At 37.3% G+C, this 16,644-nt stretch overlaps 1 protein-coding gene across 10 annotated transcripts in view; it reads right to left on the reverse strand.

Annotated features, from left to right (window-relative positions):
* Positions 1-318: 318 nt before the first annotated feature.
* RNF38 (ring finger protein 38) overlaps positions 319-16,644 on the reverse strand; it is a 175,242-nt gene continuing 158,916 nt past the window's right edge. For 8 of the 10 annotated variants that reach the window (XM_058523529.1, XM_058523528.1, XM_058523525.1 and 5 more), the window contains 7 exons: positions 16,216-16,386; positions 13,712-13,873; positions 13,015-13,121; positions 11,173-11,278; positions 7,231-7,352; positions 5,295-5,394; positions 319-3,825 (listed from right to left, as the gene is read on the reverse strand). In XM_058523529.1, coding sequence (XP_058379512.1) covers positions 3,763-3,825; positions 5,295-5,394; positions 7,231-7,352; positions 11,173-11,278; positions 13,015-13,121; positions 13,712-13,873; positions 16,216-16,386 — 831 coding nt within the window. In that variant the 3' untranslated portion in view covers positions 319-3,762. Of the gene's footprint in view, positions 3,826-5,066; positions 5,238-5,294; positions 5,395-7,230; positions 7,353-11,172; positions 11,279-13,014; positions 13,122-13,711; positions 13,874-16,215; positions 16,387-16,644 lie in introns of all 10 variants that reach the window. The other 2 variants (XM_058523527.1, XR_009215858.1) reach the window with 2 other exon arrangements.

A 16,644-nucleotide genomic window follows, 5' to 3' on the forward strand; every position in this document is an offset into this window, starting at 1 on the left:
GCCACCAGCAGCGGAGCGCGCGCACTTAACCGCTAAGCCACGGGGCCGGCCCTACTTATGTATTTCTGTTGTTCAATAAGCTTATGCCACATGTGTGGCTACACTCAGCTATCTTCTTGGCCTTTTAAAGGTATAAATATGTACCACATGTTATAGTGCTAGTTGCTTTTGTGTTTCTAAGATGTTTATATAAATGCAGAAACAAAATCTGAATTACAGTCTAAAAATTAAATCTGGCAGCTGGTAGCTCAACAGCTCTATCTTCTGCTGGAATCCCCTAAAGCACCCCCCTCCAAGCACACACAACTCCCACCCTTCCCTAACACAGTAACATGAAGCACAACAAAATGTTTTAAGTGTACATCATACATTTATTACCAACAACCCTCTCAACTCCAAAATTGGGCACAGGGATTAAAAATAAAAATTCATTGCACTACTTAGTAAAGCATTACTAGTAACTTTCATAAAAAATGTACAAACTTTGTTAAAAATTTATCAAGCCTTCAAATGATTTGGTTACACATATTTATAATACGTACATTTAAAACTATATGTTAACTGATACAATGGAATATGATTTGAGGAAATGACTCAGCAAATGATTCCAAAAAACACCCCTGTAAGCTTTCATCATCTGAAACAAACAGCAAAATGAGGTAACCAAATATACCAAAAGGGGGAAATCGCTTTCTAATGAAGGCCTCAAGATATCTGTGAAAAATGTTCTCATAAGTGAGTTGGAAAATCTCATTCAAAATATTATAAGAGGCCCAAATTTAAGAATCTTAATAAATCACATTTCAGAGAGTATATAAAATCTAAATATGCTTTCACATTTTCCAGATTTTGCTCAAAAAAATTCAGGACAGAAAATCCTAATGAGATCTTGATACCTGGGAGGCCTTGACTTGCTCTTTTGTTTTTTTTTTTTTTTTTTTTTTTTGGGGGGGGGCTAAAAAAAAAAATCAAAGATAATAATCCATGCCAACAAAACCCCAACAAAATCCCACAGCAGAGTTAAGATGGTAAAGCCAATATTGTTTTAGGAGGAAAGAGAAGAAGGCAACAAACCAGCATCTGCCTGCTATCTGGCGTATCACCAAGGTGACAACAGTCGGGCACGAACCAACTGTCCTTTCTCTTTTGCTAGCCACAAATTTGCTCACTGTGGCTCGTCTGAACTGCTCAGAACACACACATGTATGCTCCTAATACGCACTAATCACTTCATAAACAAGTCTGTACACATCTCTAAGAGCCTCATGCAAAGAAAAGACATTCCAAAGAGACATCAGTCACAAGAGGGCAACAATTAATTCAGGATTTTACCAAAATAGACCCTGCTGCCTCCTAAATTGCCAACTGCCTCTCAAAAATTTACTGGAAAAGAGACTTTATGTCTAGAACTCATTGTCAGAGAGAGGGAAGAAAGAGCTACTCTTCCTAGTCATTAGTACAATGTGCCTTGTTAATTAGGTATCTATATAAATTAGAAAAAGTGCTTTACTCGCATGCTTCAATAAAATGAATACTGAGTGTAATAGTGTTATGTTAGATCTGTACAGATATAAATTTTTTGCAGCTATATAAAAGTGTCTACGTTTAACACGGGTTTTTGCCATTTTAAACATGATCTTTTTAATTAAAAAAATAAAGATTAAACTATACGTGATTTGTAATGTAGCTGATTTTTATGCCAATAATTTTGGTGTTTAACCAAACACTCTTTACTCATCAGGAACAGGTGAGGGATATCCTAATGATTTAAAACTAACATGTACATTTCACCACTGTTTAGTTTTTTCTGATGCACTGACAAATGTAGGGGCAAACGCAAAGTATGCAAAATCCTATTCGTATAACTAGATAGAGGCAACGGTGTCTGGAAAGGGCAAAATTGTGCTTCTGTGTGAACTGACTACTGCACTCCAAGCTGTGATGGAGCTCACCGAGACTTCAGGGGCAGGCAAGCAGTATGGCAGTAACAAGGAGATGACACTGTAGGAGTGAAAAGCTGACACAGGGCCAACTTAAAGCTGAGCGAGGCTGCAGCAAGGTATCACAGTCTTAACTGGAATTACGCAGCTTGTGCTACTGCAAACAGAGCAACGACATCAACTGCAGGCGAGGCAGACAATGTTGAACACTAAAAAAAAACAGGGAGGAATCGAAACACCTCTGGAAAAATGACTTTAAACAATCTGAATTATGCTCAATGAACCTATTAAAAAAACCCTCACATAGCTATGTATTATTTCAGATCAACTAAATGAAGGTCAATTCCTGTTTTACAGCAGTATTTTTTTTATACAAAAACCAAATCTTCATTTATACTGCAAGTATTCTGGACATCTGTTATATTAAATTTTTCTCATTCAAACAAAAATTTAAAAGAAAAGCAATAAAACATCAAAGCACATCAGGTCTAAGGAACTTGAGCCGTCACAGCACTGGATCCATCCTGGAAACAAGGGTTTCGATGAGAAGCACATTTACTGAGGAAAGAAGAACTAGACAACTTGCAGAATCGGAGGCTGGCAGGTGAAGTAATACGAACAGAAATATAGTTTTCTTAAAACAGTTTAGTTGTCTTTGGGAGCTTGAACAAACGACACATATCAGAAGTCAAGCTCAGTTAGTTAACAGATTTTGTTCCGGTGAAAGTCAAGGAGGTGAGACTTCATGGGACCAGTGGTATTCTTAGAAATATATTACTAAAATATCTTCAGAATAGAACACAAATTTAAACATTAAAAAAAAAAAAAATCAAGAGTACTTCCTGTAAGAAGCTTAGTGGAAATGTAGAGAAAAAACAAGAAAGTATCAACATTCAAATCATTGATTGAAATGCTAATATTGCTAACTGATGATGTATGATATTGCACCTTCTTTTTGGAAACAGCAAGTTGGAGATTTAAAAATTTCTTTTTCACAACAGAATAAAAAAATCAGGTTCATGGAGTGAGAATCTGTTACACTTTTTTTCTTAAGTGACCCCCTTGGGACCACCAATGAAGAGAAGGTGACAGCTGCCTGAAGCACAGGAAGAAGGCTTTTCTCATTCCATTCACGGGGAGGGAAGGGGATGGAGTATTCAATGCTTATAATTAATTGCACCCTTAGCAATCAGTGTGCAACAGCAAACACAAGGAGAAAACCAGTGTACAGTACTAGTGCTGTTTAAATAACACACCAGATTATACATTGCAGCATAATTAAAACTACACACACATTCTTGGTACATGCTGGTATATAGGATCTCATACACACATTAGCTACCATGCCCTCACACAAAAGTAGTTGCACACACTCACACACACACAGAGACATTTATTACCAACAGTCACACGCTGCATCCATTTCCACTCACAGTTTCTGAAGGCTCTATATAAGGTAGATTGCTATATCATCTGGAGCTACCACTTTTTATAAAAGCACATGCTAAAAGATCACGTCCACTGTAATCTTGCAGCAACACTCGGAATGATCACACAAAAACCAGGGAATGTTAGTGCACACACAAAATTAAGCTAAAGAAAAAGTCTTTGGAGTTCCAATCACATGGTTAGTATAACAATCCCATAATTGTGAAGACTAATTGTAAGCTTTTATAGTTGATTAAGTCACACAGTGCAAAGAAAGGTCCATCGACCCTTTTGGTAAAGGGGGGGCTGGAAGCCACACAGATTAAGTTCAATGGATAGTCCGTATATACATGTGATGAGGAACACCCAAACTAAATTTGTGCTCTTAGGTTGGTCATTCTGAATCCCGATGCACTTCTGAAGCATCAGCTCGGCAAATTGGGCAAGTACGATTTGCCTAAAACACAAAAGAGAAAACTTGTCTGAATTGTGACTTACACAATGAAACATATTAAAAGCAATGAAACTATTTTTACTTCCCATATAATTTCTACATTCTTTGTTCCTTTAAGAAGGTACAAAGCGATCATTTAACCTGTCTTTTAAAAAATATCCCACTAAACTCAAAGACTTACTAGCCTATGAATGATTTTTTAATAGGTCAGTTTCAACATATAGACAAGATTACCCATCACCAGTTCACACAACTTTAATAACTGGCTTAAAACTCCATCTCAACAAATGGCACCACCATTTGCTGAGTTACTAAAGCCAGAAACAGGCATCATCAGCTCTCTTACATTCTAAAATTACTATTCATCAAATATTCTCATTTCTACACTTTAATAGCTCTCAAATCAGTCCCCTTCTTTTTATCCAATTGCCACTATTCGTTCTCTGTCTGGCCCAGAACATCCTTATTCCATCTCCCCGTCTCTCAGAAATCATCTCTTCTATTCCATTCTCCAAAGATTGGTCAGTGATCTTTCTAAAACATGATCTCAGTCTTATCTTTCCACATTGCTTTCAGGATCAAGCACAAACTCCTTCACACTTCACAGTGACCTCACAATAAGCTGGTCACTGGCTCTCTCTCTGAACGCTACCTCTCTTGCTCCTCTTCCTCACACTCCAGCGACCAGCCACACGGAACCTGGGGTTTTCGGAACATTCTTTGCTCTCGTGGGTCAGGGCTGTGCATTTATAATACTTTCTTTTTCTAAAAAGTTAAGACTCTTTGTCTTCAGGATTCAGTTTGGGCTAAACTGGGTACCCTTAATCTGTGCTCACACAGAGGACTGATTCTATTTTGTTTTAACTCATCTGTCTTCCTCACCAAACTGTGAAGTTATCTAACCCAGTATTGTTATCTCCTAATCAGAACAGTCTAAAAAAAAAAAAAATCATAGTTGACTATTTAAATTATTTTATTGCATCACATTTTTATTCTGCTATTATAAAAAATAGAAAAGAAGAAGCCCCTGAAATAATTTCACCCTGGCGTAACAATTGTTAGAATTTGTATCCTTTGGGTTTTTTTAAAAATCATATCTACAAAGGAGAAAATGATCAGAATTAAATAAAAGCACTAGAGGTTATTTCTCATGTAAATCTTTGACAAAGGAGCTCTAGTGAGGTCCCCTTCTAAACTCTTAAGAGGAAAGTGGCCTAACAAGGTCAGGCCTTGTCCCTACATACCTGGACATATAACCCATTTTCAAGTTGTGCATAATCACTCGCACATTGATGACAGTAGTTAATTTTTACTGGCCTTTTCTCTTCATTTGCAGAAATCATACTGAAAGCTCTGTTTCAATTTTGTCTCCTTATCCACTCTCCATCAAACCATGCACTTAACTCTACATGAAACTGTGGTCAATAAAAAAAAATTTAATGTTATTCTCTTCACAGATGCCATCACTTTACCTTAAGCCATTTGTCGACACACTTGGCATGGAACTCGTGGTTACAGGGTAAAACTCTAAGTAGCTGCCTCGACTCAAAATCACACATGCACACTACACACCTAAAAAAGCAGAAACATCATTTAACCATGGTTTTCTAGTTTGTTACGACTACTGAAGCCTACAAAACCACTTACCATCTCACTTATCAAAATGTCATTTAAATCTTAACACAAAATAATCTATCAATATCCTGAAAAAAATCATGATGTTAAGACATTTAGTAAGAGTGCTTTGCTAAATCTACTGAGAGATCAAGAAAATTTCTGGTTTAACATCCAAGCCAGCACTAAAGATCCTATAAAATTCAACAAATTATCCATATGCAAAAAAATGAAGTTGGACCCCTACCTCACACAAGATACAAAAATTAATCAAAGGCCTAAATATAAGAGCTAAAAACTATTAAACTCTAAGAAGAAAACAAAGTAAATCTTTGTGACCTTGAAATAGGCAATGGTTTCTTAGAGATGATACCAAAAGCACAAAAAACAACAAAAAATGTAAATAAATTGAACATCAAAATAAAAAATAATTATGCTTCAAAAGAGATCATCAAGAAAGTAAAAAGACAACTCACAGAATGGGAGACATTTTTGAAAACCATATATCTCATAAGGGACTTGTATGTATAATGTAACTTTTACAACTCAATAAAAAGACAATTCAATTAAAAAACGGACAAAGGATATAAACAGACATTTATCCAAAGACGACATATAAATGGTCAGTAAGTACAGTAAAAGAGCTCAACGTCATTAGCCATCTGGGAAATGGAAATCAAAACCTCAACGAGAGATCACTTCACCCCCACCAGGAGGACTAGAATCAAAAGACAGACAATAACAAGCATTGGAGAGGATACGGAGAAACAAACTTCGTACAGAGCTGGTGGGAATGTAAAATGGTATAGCCACTGTGGAGAAATTATAAGTTCTCAAAAGGTTAAACACAGAGTTACCATATGACCCAACACTCCTAGATACCCAAGAGAAATGAAAACATACCCACAGAAAAACTCTGTACACGAATGTTCACAGCAGTATTATTAATACTAGCCAAAATGTGGAAAAAATCCAAATGTCTACCAACTGAGGAAAGGATAAACAATACATGGTGTATCCACACACTGGAATATTATTTGGCCATAAAAAGGAATGATGTACTGATACATGCTACAACATGATGGACCATGAAAATATTACGCCAAGTGAAAGAAGCCAGACCATATATTGTCTGATCCCATTGATATATGAGATGTCCAGAATGGGCAAATCTATAGAGATAAAAGTATATTAGTGGGAGACTGTGCTGGGGTGGCAAGGGTTGGGGAGAAATGGGGAGTGGCTGCTAATGGGTAAGGGTTTTTTTGGGGGAGTGATGAAAATGATGTACATTTGAGATGATGGCTGCAAAACTATGACTATATTAAAAACTACTGAATTACACACTTTAAATGTGAATTATATCTCAGCAGAGTTGCTATAAAAAAGATCAAATAATGAACAGAACCTTTAGGTAAAAACCTCAAACTTTATAATGAAACTGTCTGATCTTATATAAAACATTCTCGAGTTTAAATTAGAAACCATAAAATTTCTAGCCAACCTAAAAGTCCACAGCAGCACTGTCCAACAGAACCCTCTGAGGCGACAGAAACGTTCCACATCTACATCTTCCCATAAAGCATCACCAGCTACTGCAACTGAGAGATTTGACTTTTCCTTTTATTTAAACAGCCCCACGTGACTAGCGGCTACTTTACTAGACAGCACAGGTCTCGAGTATAAAATAGAGATTACTTATCTTTATCAAATTATCTTTGATTCTCAAGCTTTTATTTCATAAAGGTAGAAAAGGAAACTTAACACAGAATGATGTCAGAAAAATGTACTTACAAAGTCTGTTCTGACTGGTGGTTGTTAGGATTGAACCGATAAGACGGGAGTTGTTCAATATCTGCTTTAGTCAGTCCTCGAGGCTTAGCCTCTCCCAGTCGCTCTGCCAGGTTTAACAGTGCCTGTGGAGGGAAAAGGGGACAAATTTTAATCTTTCTTTAAATCTTCTATTCCAATAATTTCTTTTAAAAACTACCTTTATTACGGAAAATGTTAAATACATACAAAAGTAGAGAAACAGTATAATAAACTTCCTTATGCCTATTACCCAGGCTGAACAATTCACAGCTAATTTTATTTCATCTATTACTGTCCACTCCTAAACCCCAGATTATACTAAAACATGGTATTTCATTGGTAAATAGTTTTATGTATATCTTTAAAACAGTCTGTCAAGCTCAGCACTTTGACCTTCTGGGCTGGATATAATTTTGTTGTGGGGACTGTCCTGTGCAGCATCCCTGGCTTCTACCTGCTAGATGCCAGTAGCACCCCCCACCTCCCCAAGTTGCAACAAACAAAAATGTCTCCAGATGTTGCTAAATATCCTCTAGGGGATAAAACTGTCCCCAGGTTGAGAACCACTACTCTAAAAAATAAAAGACTTTTTAAAGAATATAACCACAACAATAACATCATCACACCTAAACATTAACAATAATTCCTTACTGTCAAATGTCTCCGATTGTTTCAATTATTTTCAAAACACTTTTTGAACATAGTGTGTCCAAATCAGGATCCAAATAAATCTATACATTACCATTGCTTGATATGTCTCAAGTATCTCTTTTTACTCATATTTGTTGAAGAAAACTCTATACATTACCATTGCTTGATATGTCTCAAGTATCTCTTTTTACTCTCATATCTGTTGAAGAAAACAGGTCAATGGCCAGCAGAAATCCCCACAATCTGAATTATGCTGACTGAACCTCGCCACCCTGACTCATGTGGTTTAATACATTCCTTGTCCCCTGTACTTCCAGTAAGTTGCTAGATTTGACTATTTCCATCATAAAGCTCATCATGTCTAGCTGTTAAATTAACAGCCTCTGATGGAACACTGCCTAGACCCATTAATTCATTAAAGATGGCAAAATGCTAATATTCTAATTCTTATCATTCATTCTTCATTTACTAGATGAAATATTTCTATATGGAGCAACTGCTCCATAGTAAACTGTACTCAGTAGTATAATTTATATAGAAAGGGCAGGATAAGACCAATGAGTTTATTTTCTCTTTTATTTTTTTAAAGTATCACTAAGAACTCATGGATTTTAACACAGTTGTGCTTCAATATATTGCTGCTATTACGCTTATTGATTTTATACCAGGCCCTCCTTGCTCCCAGTTTTCAATGGCTCTACTCACTCACATGCTTTATCCTACAATCAAGAAGCCTTCTGTGTGCTCTTTCCCCCCCTTTTCAGGCTGCTACAGGGTTAAGAGAATGGGTAACAAAGAAATGATGGTGGACAATGAGAGGAACAGAATTAACTTCCCCAAATCTCAATAATTAATGCTGTGATAGCTGTGTGTTTTAACATGATGATGCCACAACACTGCTTTCAGTATAGTTTTATTTGGAGAACTGAGTCATCTAAATAAATTGCTCCCCCTTCACCATGCATGCCCCTAAGTTCTTCTAAATGCTAGAACATAAGGTAATTGTTAAATTTAATTGGTGCTGATTACAATTAGCATACAGAATTTAGATAAAATTTATGGTATAGCTGACATATATCTTTTACACCTCTATTGTATATATATTGTATACTGGATGGAGAATGTAATGATAATCATGCCTTCAACGAATTTACACAATCTAGGCAGGCAAGATGACTGAAGGGAGGGCACAATTTGTAGGTATGGTTTTATAAGAACTGTCAGAACAAAAGGGAGGGAGAGAATCATTTAGATCTGGGAATGGACTAGAAATGCCTTTCATGGAGGTAGTGGGTTTCTAGTTCAGTCTTGAAAGACGGTTATGTGTTAAAATGTGGAGGAAGGGGCTGAAGTTCTTAGGCGGAAGGATCAAGGAGAGTAAAGGCACATAGGCAAGAACGTATGGGGCAGACTCACAAAATGATGAGTACTCTGGTGTTGCAGGCATGTACACTATGGGATGAAACCAGAAAAGCAAGTAAGACTTTCTTGATTGGATTAAAGTATGGCTCTGTGGAAGATCAAATGTATTCAACCCAAAATACAGTTTAGAAAGGGATTCCAATATCAAAGATAAATATTTTTCTTATACTGAGATGGTATCACTATTTTTTTCCACTGATATGTATATGATCTGTTTAATGAAGAGCTGTCTTTTTCAGCAACATGACCTATGACAATTTTATTAGAGAATACCTAAAGGATAACCAACTCCTTTTCTTACTGCTCTGTACAAAACTAACATAAAGAGAGTAGAAACAAAACCAGGAAATTATTATAGCCCCCACTTTTCTCTCAAGAAATTTGGGAATGGAACCCAAAGGACACTGCAGTGTGATTATAATATGTAGAAAGAAAGTGACATAGCAGCATTTTGAAAACTAAAGAAGAATAAAGCATTTGGCCTGATCTTTGCCACATGCTTAAAAAAAAAACAAAGGTGCTTTAAGATTGTGTGTGTGTATGTGTCCCCTCCCTCACCTAAAACAACTGCTCCAGATTCACAGTGTATAAAGAGACACTTGAGGGAGGCTGAGTAAGAAAGATGGCCGGCAGTACAAAACAGTCATACGTCACTCACAAGCAACATATCCAAATCCAAATTTGCCTTCCGACCCCTAAATTGCACCTGCTAGTCCTCCCCTCAAATAATACAATAATGTCAACATCAAAGTCAGATGATGCCTTCGACTGAACCTGCCGTCCTCTTTGGTTCTGCCTCCTTCATGGGCTACCGCTGTACTTTTTTGCAGAGCATCTTCTTTTTCAACCCTCCTACTCACACTTGACACTACCATAAACCATGCAGTGATCAAATCCTGTTAGTCTAGGGTTGAAACATCTTTCAAGATGTACTCTTTTCTATCTGCAGTGCCCATAGTTCGTTTCTTTTGTTTTCCTGAGAAGACTGACTCTGAGCTAACATTCATTGCGAATCCTCCTTTTTTTGCTGAGCAAGATTAGCTCTGAGCTAACATCTGTGCCCATCTTCCTCTATTTTGTACGTGGGTCGCCGCCACAGCATGACTTGACGAGTGGTGCATACTCCCACACCTGGGATCCAAACCTGCGAACCCTGGGCCGCTGAAGCGGAGTGTGCGAACTTAACCACTACACCACCGGGCTGGCCACCCCATACTTCAGAACTTTCACAAATTATTGCCTGACCTATTAAATAGGTTTCTCTGCCACTAACTTCTAACCACTCCCATCTATTCCTTCATGCTACTAGCAGAGTTTTAACTCTTAAAGGTAGAGATCTGATCCCTTAAGCACCAAAACATTTCCTCCCACAATATTCAAAATTATGTCATTTTCAAGGACAAACAGTTGAGACTTTCAATCAAATTTCCATTTTCTCCCTTTCACTTGAGCCACAAACTGTATGCTGTTCCTCAAGAACACCCAGTACTTCCCTGCCTCAATTGCATGCACGAAAAAGCTTTCCCATCCTTCAAGAACCGGCTCAAACACTTCTGCTTCCATAAAATCTTCTCAGAACATCCAATCATAACTCACCATTTTCTCATTTACATTCCTTCACAGGAATCGTATGTAATTCTAACAGAGCACCCAAGTCCATCTTGTTATCATAGCTGCATGTTACATGTCAAAGTATTCTTACAGATGCTGAACACTTTTTTGACATATTTGTATCTTGAAATGTACAAAAGATTTACCTAATAAAGGTTTAATTAAACGAATGAATTGAGTAGAACAATACTTTTCATGCACGCAATACCCCCTAAATTAATTCACAGTTCACCTACTAACCTCATAATTTTCTACTTCTCCATCTTCCACATCCAATTCAAAGCTGAAAGTTGGGCCCACTGCAGGTGGCACTGGAAGCATCGATCTGCATTGAAAATAACCAAGACTAGCACTGACATATTAGTACCTTACTTCAATGAACAGGAGGGGAAGAATAAGGCCAGTGCTACAGGGATAAAGAATGGTCAGTTTTAATCAGTGGCAATCCTTTAAAGAAACTGACTTCACTAGCAACAAAAAATTAGACACTGACATTAAAAATAGACCATTTACAATAGCATAAAAAAACATGAAACATTAGGGATGAACTTCACAAAACAGGTGCAAGACCTGTATAATAAAAACTGTAAAAATACCACTAGGATAAATTTTAATTTTATTTATTTTTTTCCCCCAAAGCCCCAGTAGATAGTTGTATGTCATAGCTGCACATCCTTCTAGCTGCTGTATGTGGGACACGGCCTCAGCATGGCCGGAGAAGCAGTGTGTCGGTGCACACCCGGGATCCGAACCCGGGCCACCAGCAGCGGAGCCCGTGCACTTAACCGCTAAGCCACGGGGCCGGCCCACTAGCATAAATTTTAAAAGACGAATAAATAGAGAAATATATGATGTGGCTAGAAGACTCAATATCGTTAAGATGTCAATTCTCTTCCAAAATTGACCTATAGATTTCATGCAATCCCTACCAAAATCCCAGGCAAGTTTTTTTTTAAGTAGAAACAGATTTGCTGATTTTAAAATGTATATGAACACACAAAAGACTTTGATTTAATCATTTTAAGAACAAAGTTGGGAGACATACTGATTTTAAGACTTAGAATAAAGCCACGATTATCAAAATAGTGTGATATAGGCACATGACCCTTTGGTATAAAGACAACATTGCCTAGCTTTCCCAGAAGGTAGTTATAGACATGAGACTAAATTCTGGCCAATGGGATGTAGGCAGGAGTACTATGTGCAACTTCTAGGAAGTATCCTTGAGAGGAGGGAGCTAGGCAGAGATCCACTATCATTTTTGCTGGCTGGAATGTAGACGTGATGGCTAAAGCCTGAGGAGTCATCTTGTATTATGTAGAGGAAGCCATAAAATTTTGAGGATGGTAGAACCATTCCTCAGAGTTATGGGGCTAACAAATTGTCCTTAAATTACCTATTTCTGGACTTCATTATATGAGAGAGAAATAAAGAACTATCATGTTTAACCCATGGGTGTTTCTATTACAAGCTTAATCCTAACAGAATATTTCTAAGGCACAGAAATAACTTCTCTTTCTTCCTTTGAGAGAAGCAGCGGCATCAAAGCTGGATAATCAAAGAAAGTGGCAAGTGATGCTAGCTGTAAAAGATGCAAAAATTTTAAACAATTATTTATTTATTTATTTATTTTTCCCCAAAGCCCCAGTAGATAGTTGTATGTCATAGCTGCACATTCTTCCAGTTGCTGTATGTGGGACACGGCCTCAGCATGGCCGGTGAAGCGGTACGTCGGTGCGCACCCGGGATCCGAACCCGGGCCGCTAGCAGCGGGGCGCACGCACCTAACCGCTAAGCCACGGGGCCGGCCCAGAGGCAAAAATTTTAAACTTTTCTATCTTTTGATTTGTTAAACTTGTTTTCTAGCTCACAAATTTCTTCCTCCCCCACTTCTCCCTTATCCTTGCTCCTCTCTTTCTTTCACCCTTAAATGGTCCCCCACTCTAACTCCTTAACATTAAATAAAAACAAATATTTAACACACTCTAAATTATATACCACAGAGAAGATACTCATAAAGGAAAGAGAACCTCAAGGGTGTCAAAATTCAGAACTCAGTAGAGTAAGAAAGAGAGAACTTACAGCACATACGGCAGTAAGCTGGGATGGTAAGGGGGAGGTGGCATTGGCTGCTGAGATCGATATCTACTGCGTCCTGCGAGCCTCCGAGGCATGAACTGAGGATAAGGCTGTCGAAGGAAAACGTTAAAACAATTTAAGATCATTCTACCTTTAATACTATTTAATCTGTCAAATAAAATCTCTTCTTTTTTAAAAACCTAGAAAGTTCTTTACTGTTCAAGTGGTATTTCATTATTTCTTAAACGTTAACACAGATGCAACAACTAATTTAAAATACACACTTAGGTATCTTTCTAAACACAATTTGCCAACCAACTGCTTTCAAGACTACATTTAAAATTCTAAACATGTAGTTATACTGAAACAGAACTCAAAATGAATATGTTATTATTATTATGTTTTTTTGTGAGGAAGACCAGCCCTGAGCTAACATCTATTGCCAATCCTCCTTTTTTCCCCCCTTTTCTTCCCAAGCCCCAGTAGATAGTTGTATGTCATGATTGCACATCCTTCTAGTTGCTGTATGTGGGACGCCGCCTCAGCATGGCCGGACAAGCGGTGTGTCAGTGCGTGCCCTGGATCTGAACCTGGGCCACTAGTACCGGAGCGTGCGCACTTAACCACTAAGCCACGGGGCCGGCCCCTGAACACGTTATGAAAGCAAGTAATAAATGAACAACGATGACGGAAAACTTACTACTCCAAAGGACACCTCCTGATGCAAAGGGTCATGTGTTAAGAACTGCAGAGGAGCTGATGGAGGTAACGTTGGGGGGTGGGCTGATGGAGGGTAAGTAAAACCTCCCACTGAGAGATGTTCTCCTAAGAGTTCCACTTCATTTTCTATCCTTTGCAGAGGCTGAGGGGGGAAAAAAACAAACTTTAGATAGACTGTGCTTTATAATAATAAAAATCAAAAACTCCCAAAATATCTTTAGGGTCATGCATGTCTTGATGTTCACACCACTCTAAATTCATGCATGTGGACAGAGACTCTAGCAAAATCTTCCACCTTTCAATTGAATTTCAGTAAGAAAGTTTCTGAAACATGTTATTAAACATTTCCACTATCCATTAAAGGTTGCCATTTCTTTTACTATTTGAACCTTCTCTTAAAATGAGAAGGAAAGACAAAAAGTCATGTAGTAAGCCAATTATATGCAAGTTAAAATTACTTTTTAGTCATGGCACATTGACCTACTCATAGGATTTTCAGACACTTAACCCTAACAGATAAAATCGAACATGGTACATAAAGATCCAAACCAGGGTGCAACGGGATAAGATATGGCAGGTATTATGCTATAGTAGAACGCTATGGGCTTTGGCATTAGACAGACTTAGTGCTGTGAGACTTTTATATAATTTACTTAATCTGACCCTCAATATTGTCAACTACAGAACTGACATATTCATAGCCTACTTCAAAAGTGTGTTGTGAACAGAAAGCACATAATGCTATGCAAAGCACACTGCATGTGTTTTTTTCTTGAAAATATCTTTATTGAGATATGACTCACATACCATAAAATTCACCTTGCCAAGGGGTACAATTCAATGGGTCTTAGTGTATTCATAGAAGTTATGCAACCATCACCCCTATCTACTAATTCCAGAACATTTTCATCCCCATCTCAAAAAACAAAACAAAACAAAACAAAAAAAACCTACGCCCATAGCAGGGCACTACCCATTTCCCCCTAGACCTCTCCAAGTCCCGGACAAGCACTACTCTACTTTTCATTTCTACAGATTTGCCTATTCTGCACATTTCGTATATACGGAATCATGCAATACGTGGCTCTTGTATCTGGCTTCTTTCACTTAGCACAATGTTTTCAAGGTTCATCCATCTTGTAGTTTGTGTGTCAGTACTTCACTCTTTTTTTTATGATTGAATAATAATCCACTGTATAGATATACCACGCTTTGTTTATCCATTTATCAGCTGATGGACATTTGGACTGTTCCCACTTTTTGGCTATTAGGAATAATGCTGCTATGAACATTTGTGTACACATTTCTGTGTTGATGTTTTCAATCCGATTCTCTTGGGAACACGTATTCTTAAATGTTAGTCTGACTTCCTCCCCCAGTTAGACAACAGAAACATTTTTCAAACATAACTAATTACTAATACTTTAATTTGGAAGCTTATTTATGCTTGAGAGAAATCACAACTGCTGACACTATGACAACACAAGTAAATCTAAGTTTTGATTTGGCTATGTGACTGGACCTTTGAAAGAATTCCAAATTCAGATATAAGTGATAGCTAAATTTTGCTTTAATCTTGAATTCCTAGGTACTGGGAGCCAAGGAATATCTTGGCATGAATCCTGTCCTGATTCTAATATAAGATTTTCTTTTAGTAGTTTTAACTTTTCAGATTAGCCGAACTTCTACTACAGTTGGATTCTGTAGTCTTCAAGAAGAGTAGCCCCTCTGCCTGAGACAAGGCATGGTGCATAAACCTTTGGTAAAGAACGGTTAGGCTCTGCTAGAACAGACTGTCACGTTTCTTTCCCAGGGCTAAAATCTTCTACTCTAACCATTTCCATGTTCTCTCTCTTGTTCTCCCTTAATGTCTAAGGGTTCAGATGTTCAACCCGGCCTGTCCAAAAAACAACTGTGCCTTCTTCCTGTGCCCTTCCTTACAGTACTTATCACCTAGACCCCTGAAATAACACGTCTCCTCAGCTATATTCCAGCCCCAGGACAGAATTAACTACGTTAATAGACTATCTCATCTACTTTTCACCAGAACACAGTGGAAAAACAGACCTTCAGAAAAAACCATTGAGGCTCAGAGGATTACTTTACTTGCCTAAATGAATACAAATATTATTCTTAACAAGTATAAAACAATTTTATAATATTCTCATTTTAGAAATACATAAAAGGAAAAACTGAAACAACTAAATTTTTCTTCAGATTTACTTCTTGAAGTAGGAACAAATTTAAATTAGACAAATGACATATAAAATAAATAGAAAAATTTAAGAAACCAAGGCAATTCTAGGTAAATACGTCTATACTAATTTATATATCTGTGGATTCCTTAATTCTTTTAAAAACCAGAAGAATGCCTAAGTTATAGTTTTTAAATGGTAACAACTTACATCTACTAAATTAATCTGCCTAAAATTTTAGATCTCAACATTCTGTGAAAATTAAAGATGTAAAAGTAGAGATACCTACCGATCGTGATTGCTGCGTTTGGAAAGGGACAAACTGGCCCGGTGGTGGCAAATGAGGAGGATGATGGGGGGAAAGGTGAGGAGGATGTAAAAGAAACGGATCACTAGAAATAAGGGGTGGGAATGCAGCATATGGTACTGGTAAGTGCTGAACTGAACATGCTTGAAGCATCTGTAAGAGAAATTGTTATTTTTTGTTAAAAGTATCAGAATATATAAAACTAATGTTTAAAAAAACTATTAAGTGAGACTGAAATGTCATTGCCATATCCCTTCCTAAATCATACCAAAATGTTTTAATAACCTATATTAACAAAGAAAGACTAGTGTGTTTTTGCATCTATTAGTAAAATACTGGGAACTAATTATTCTGTATTTTATATAGTTCTTACAAATCAGTCAAAACACCTCTTTTACTTTAGTCCTTTAG

This window comes from Diceros bicornis, chromosome 28 (assembly GCF_020826845.1).
Source record: "Diceros bicornis minor isolate mBicDic1 chromosome 28, mDicBic1.mat.cur, whole genome shotgun sequence".
NCBI lineage: Eukaryota > Metazoa > Chordata > Mammalia > Perissodactyla > Rhinocerotidae > Diceros > Diceros bicornis.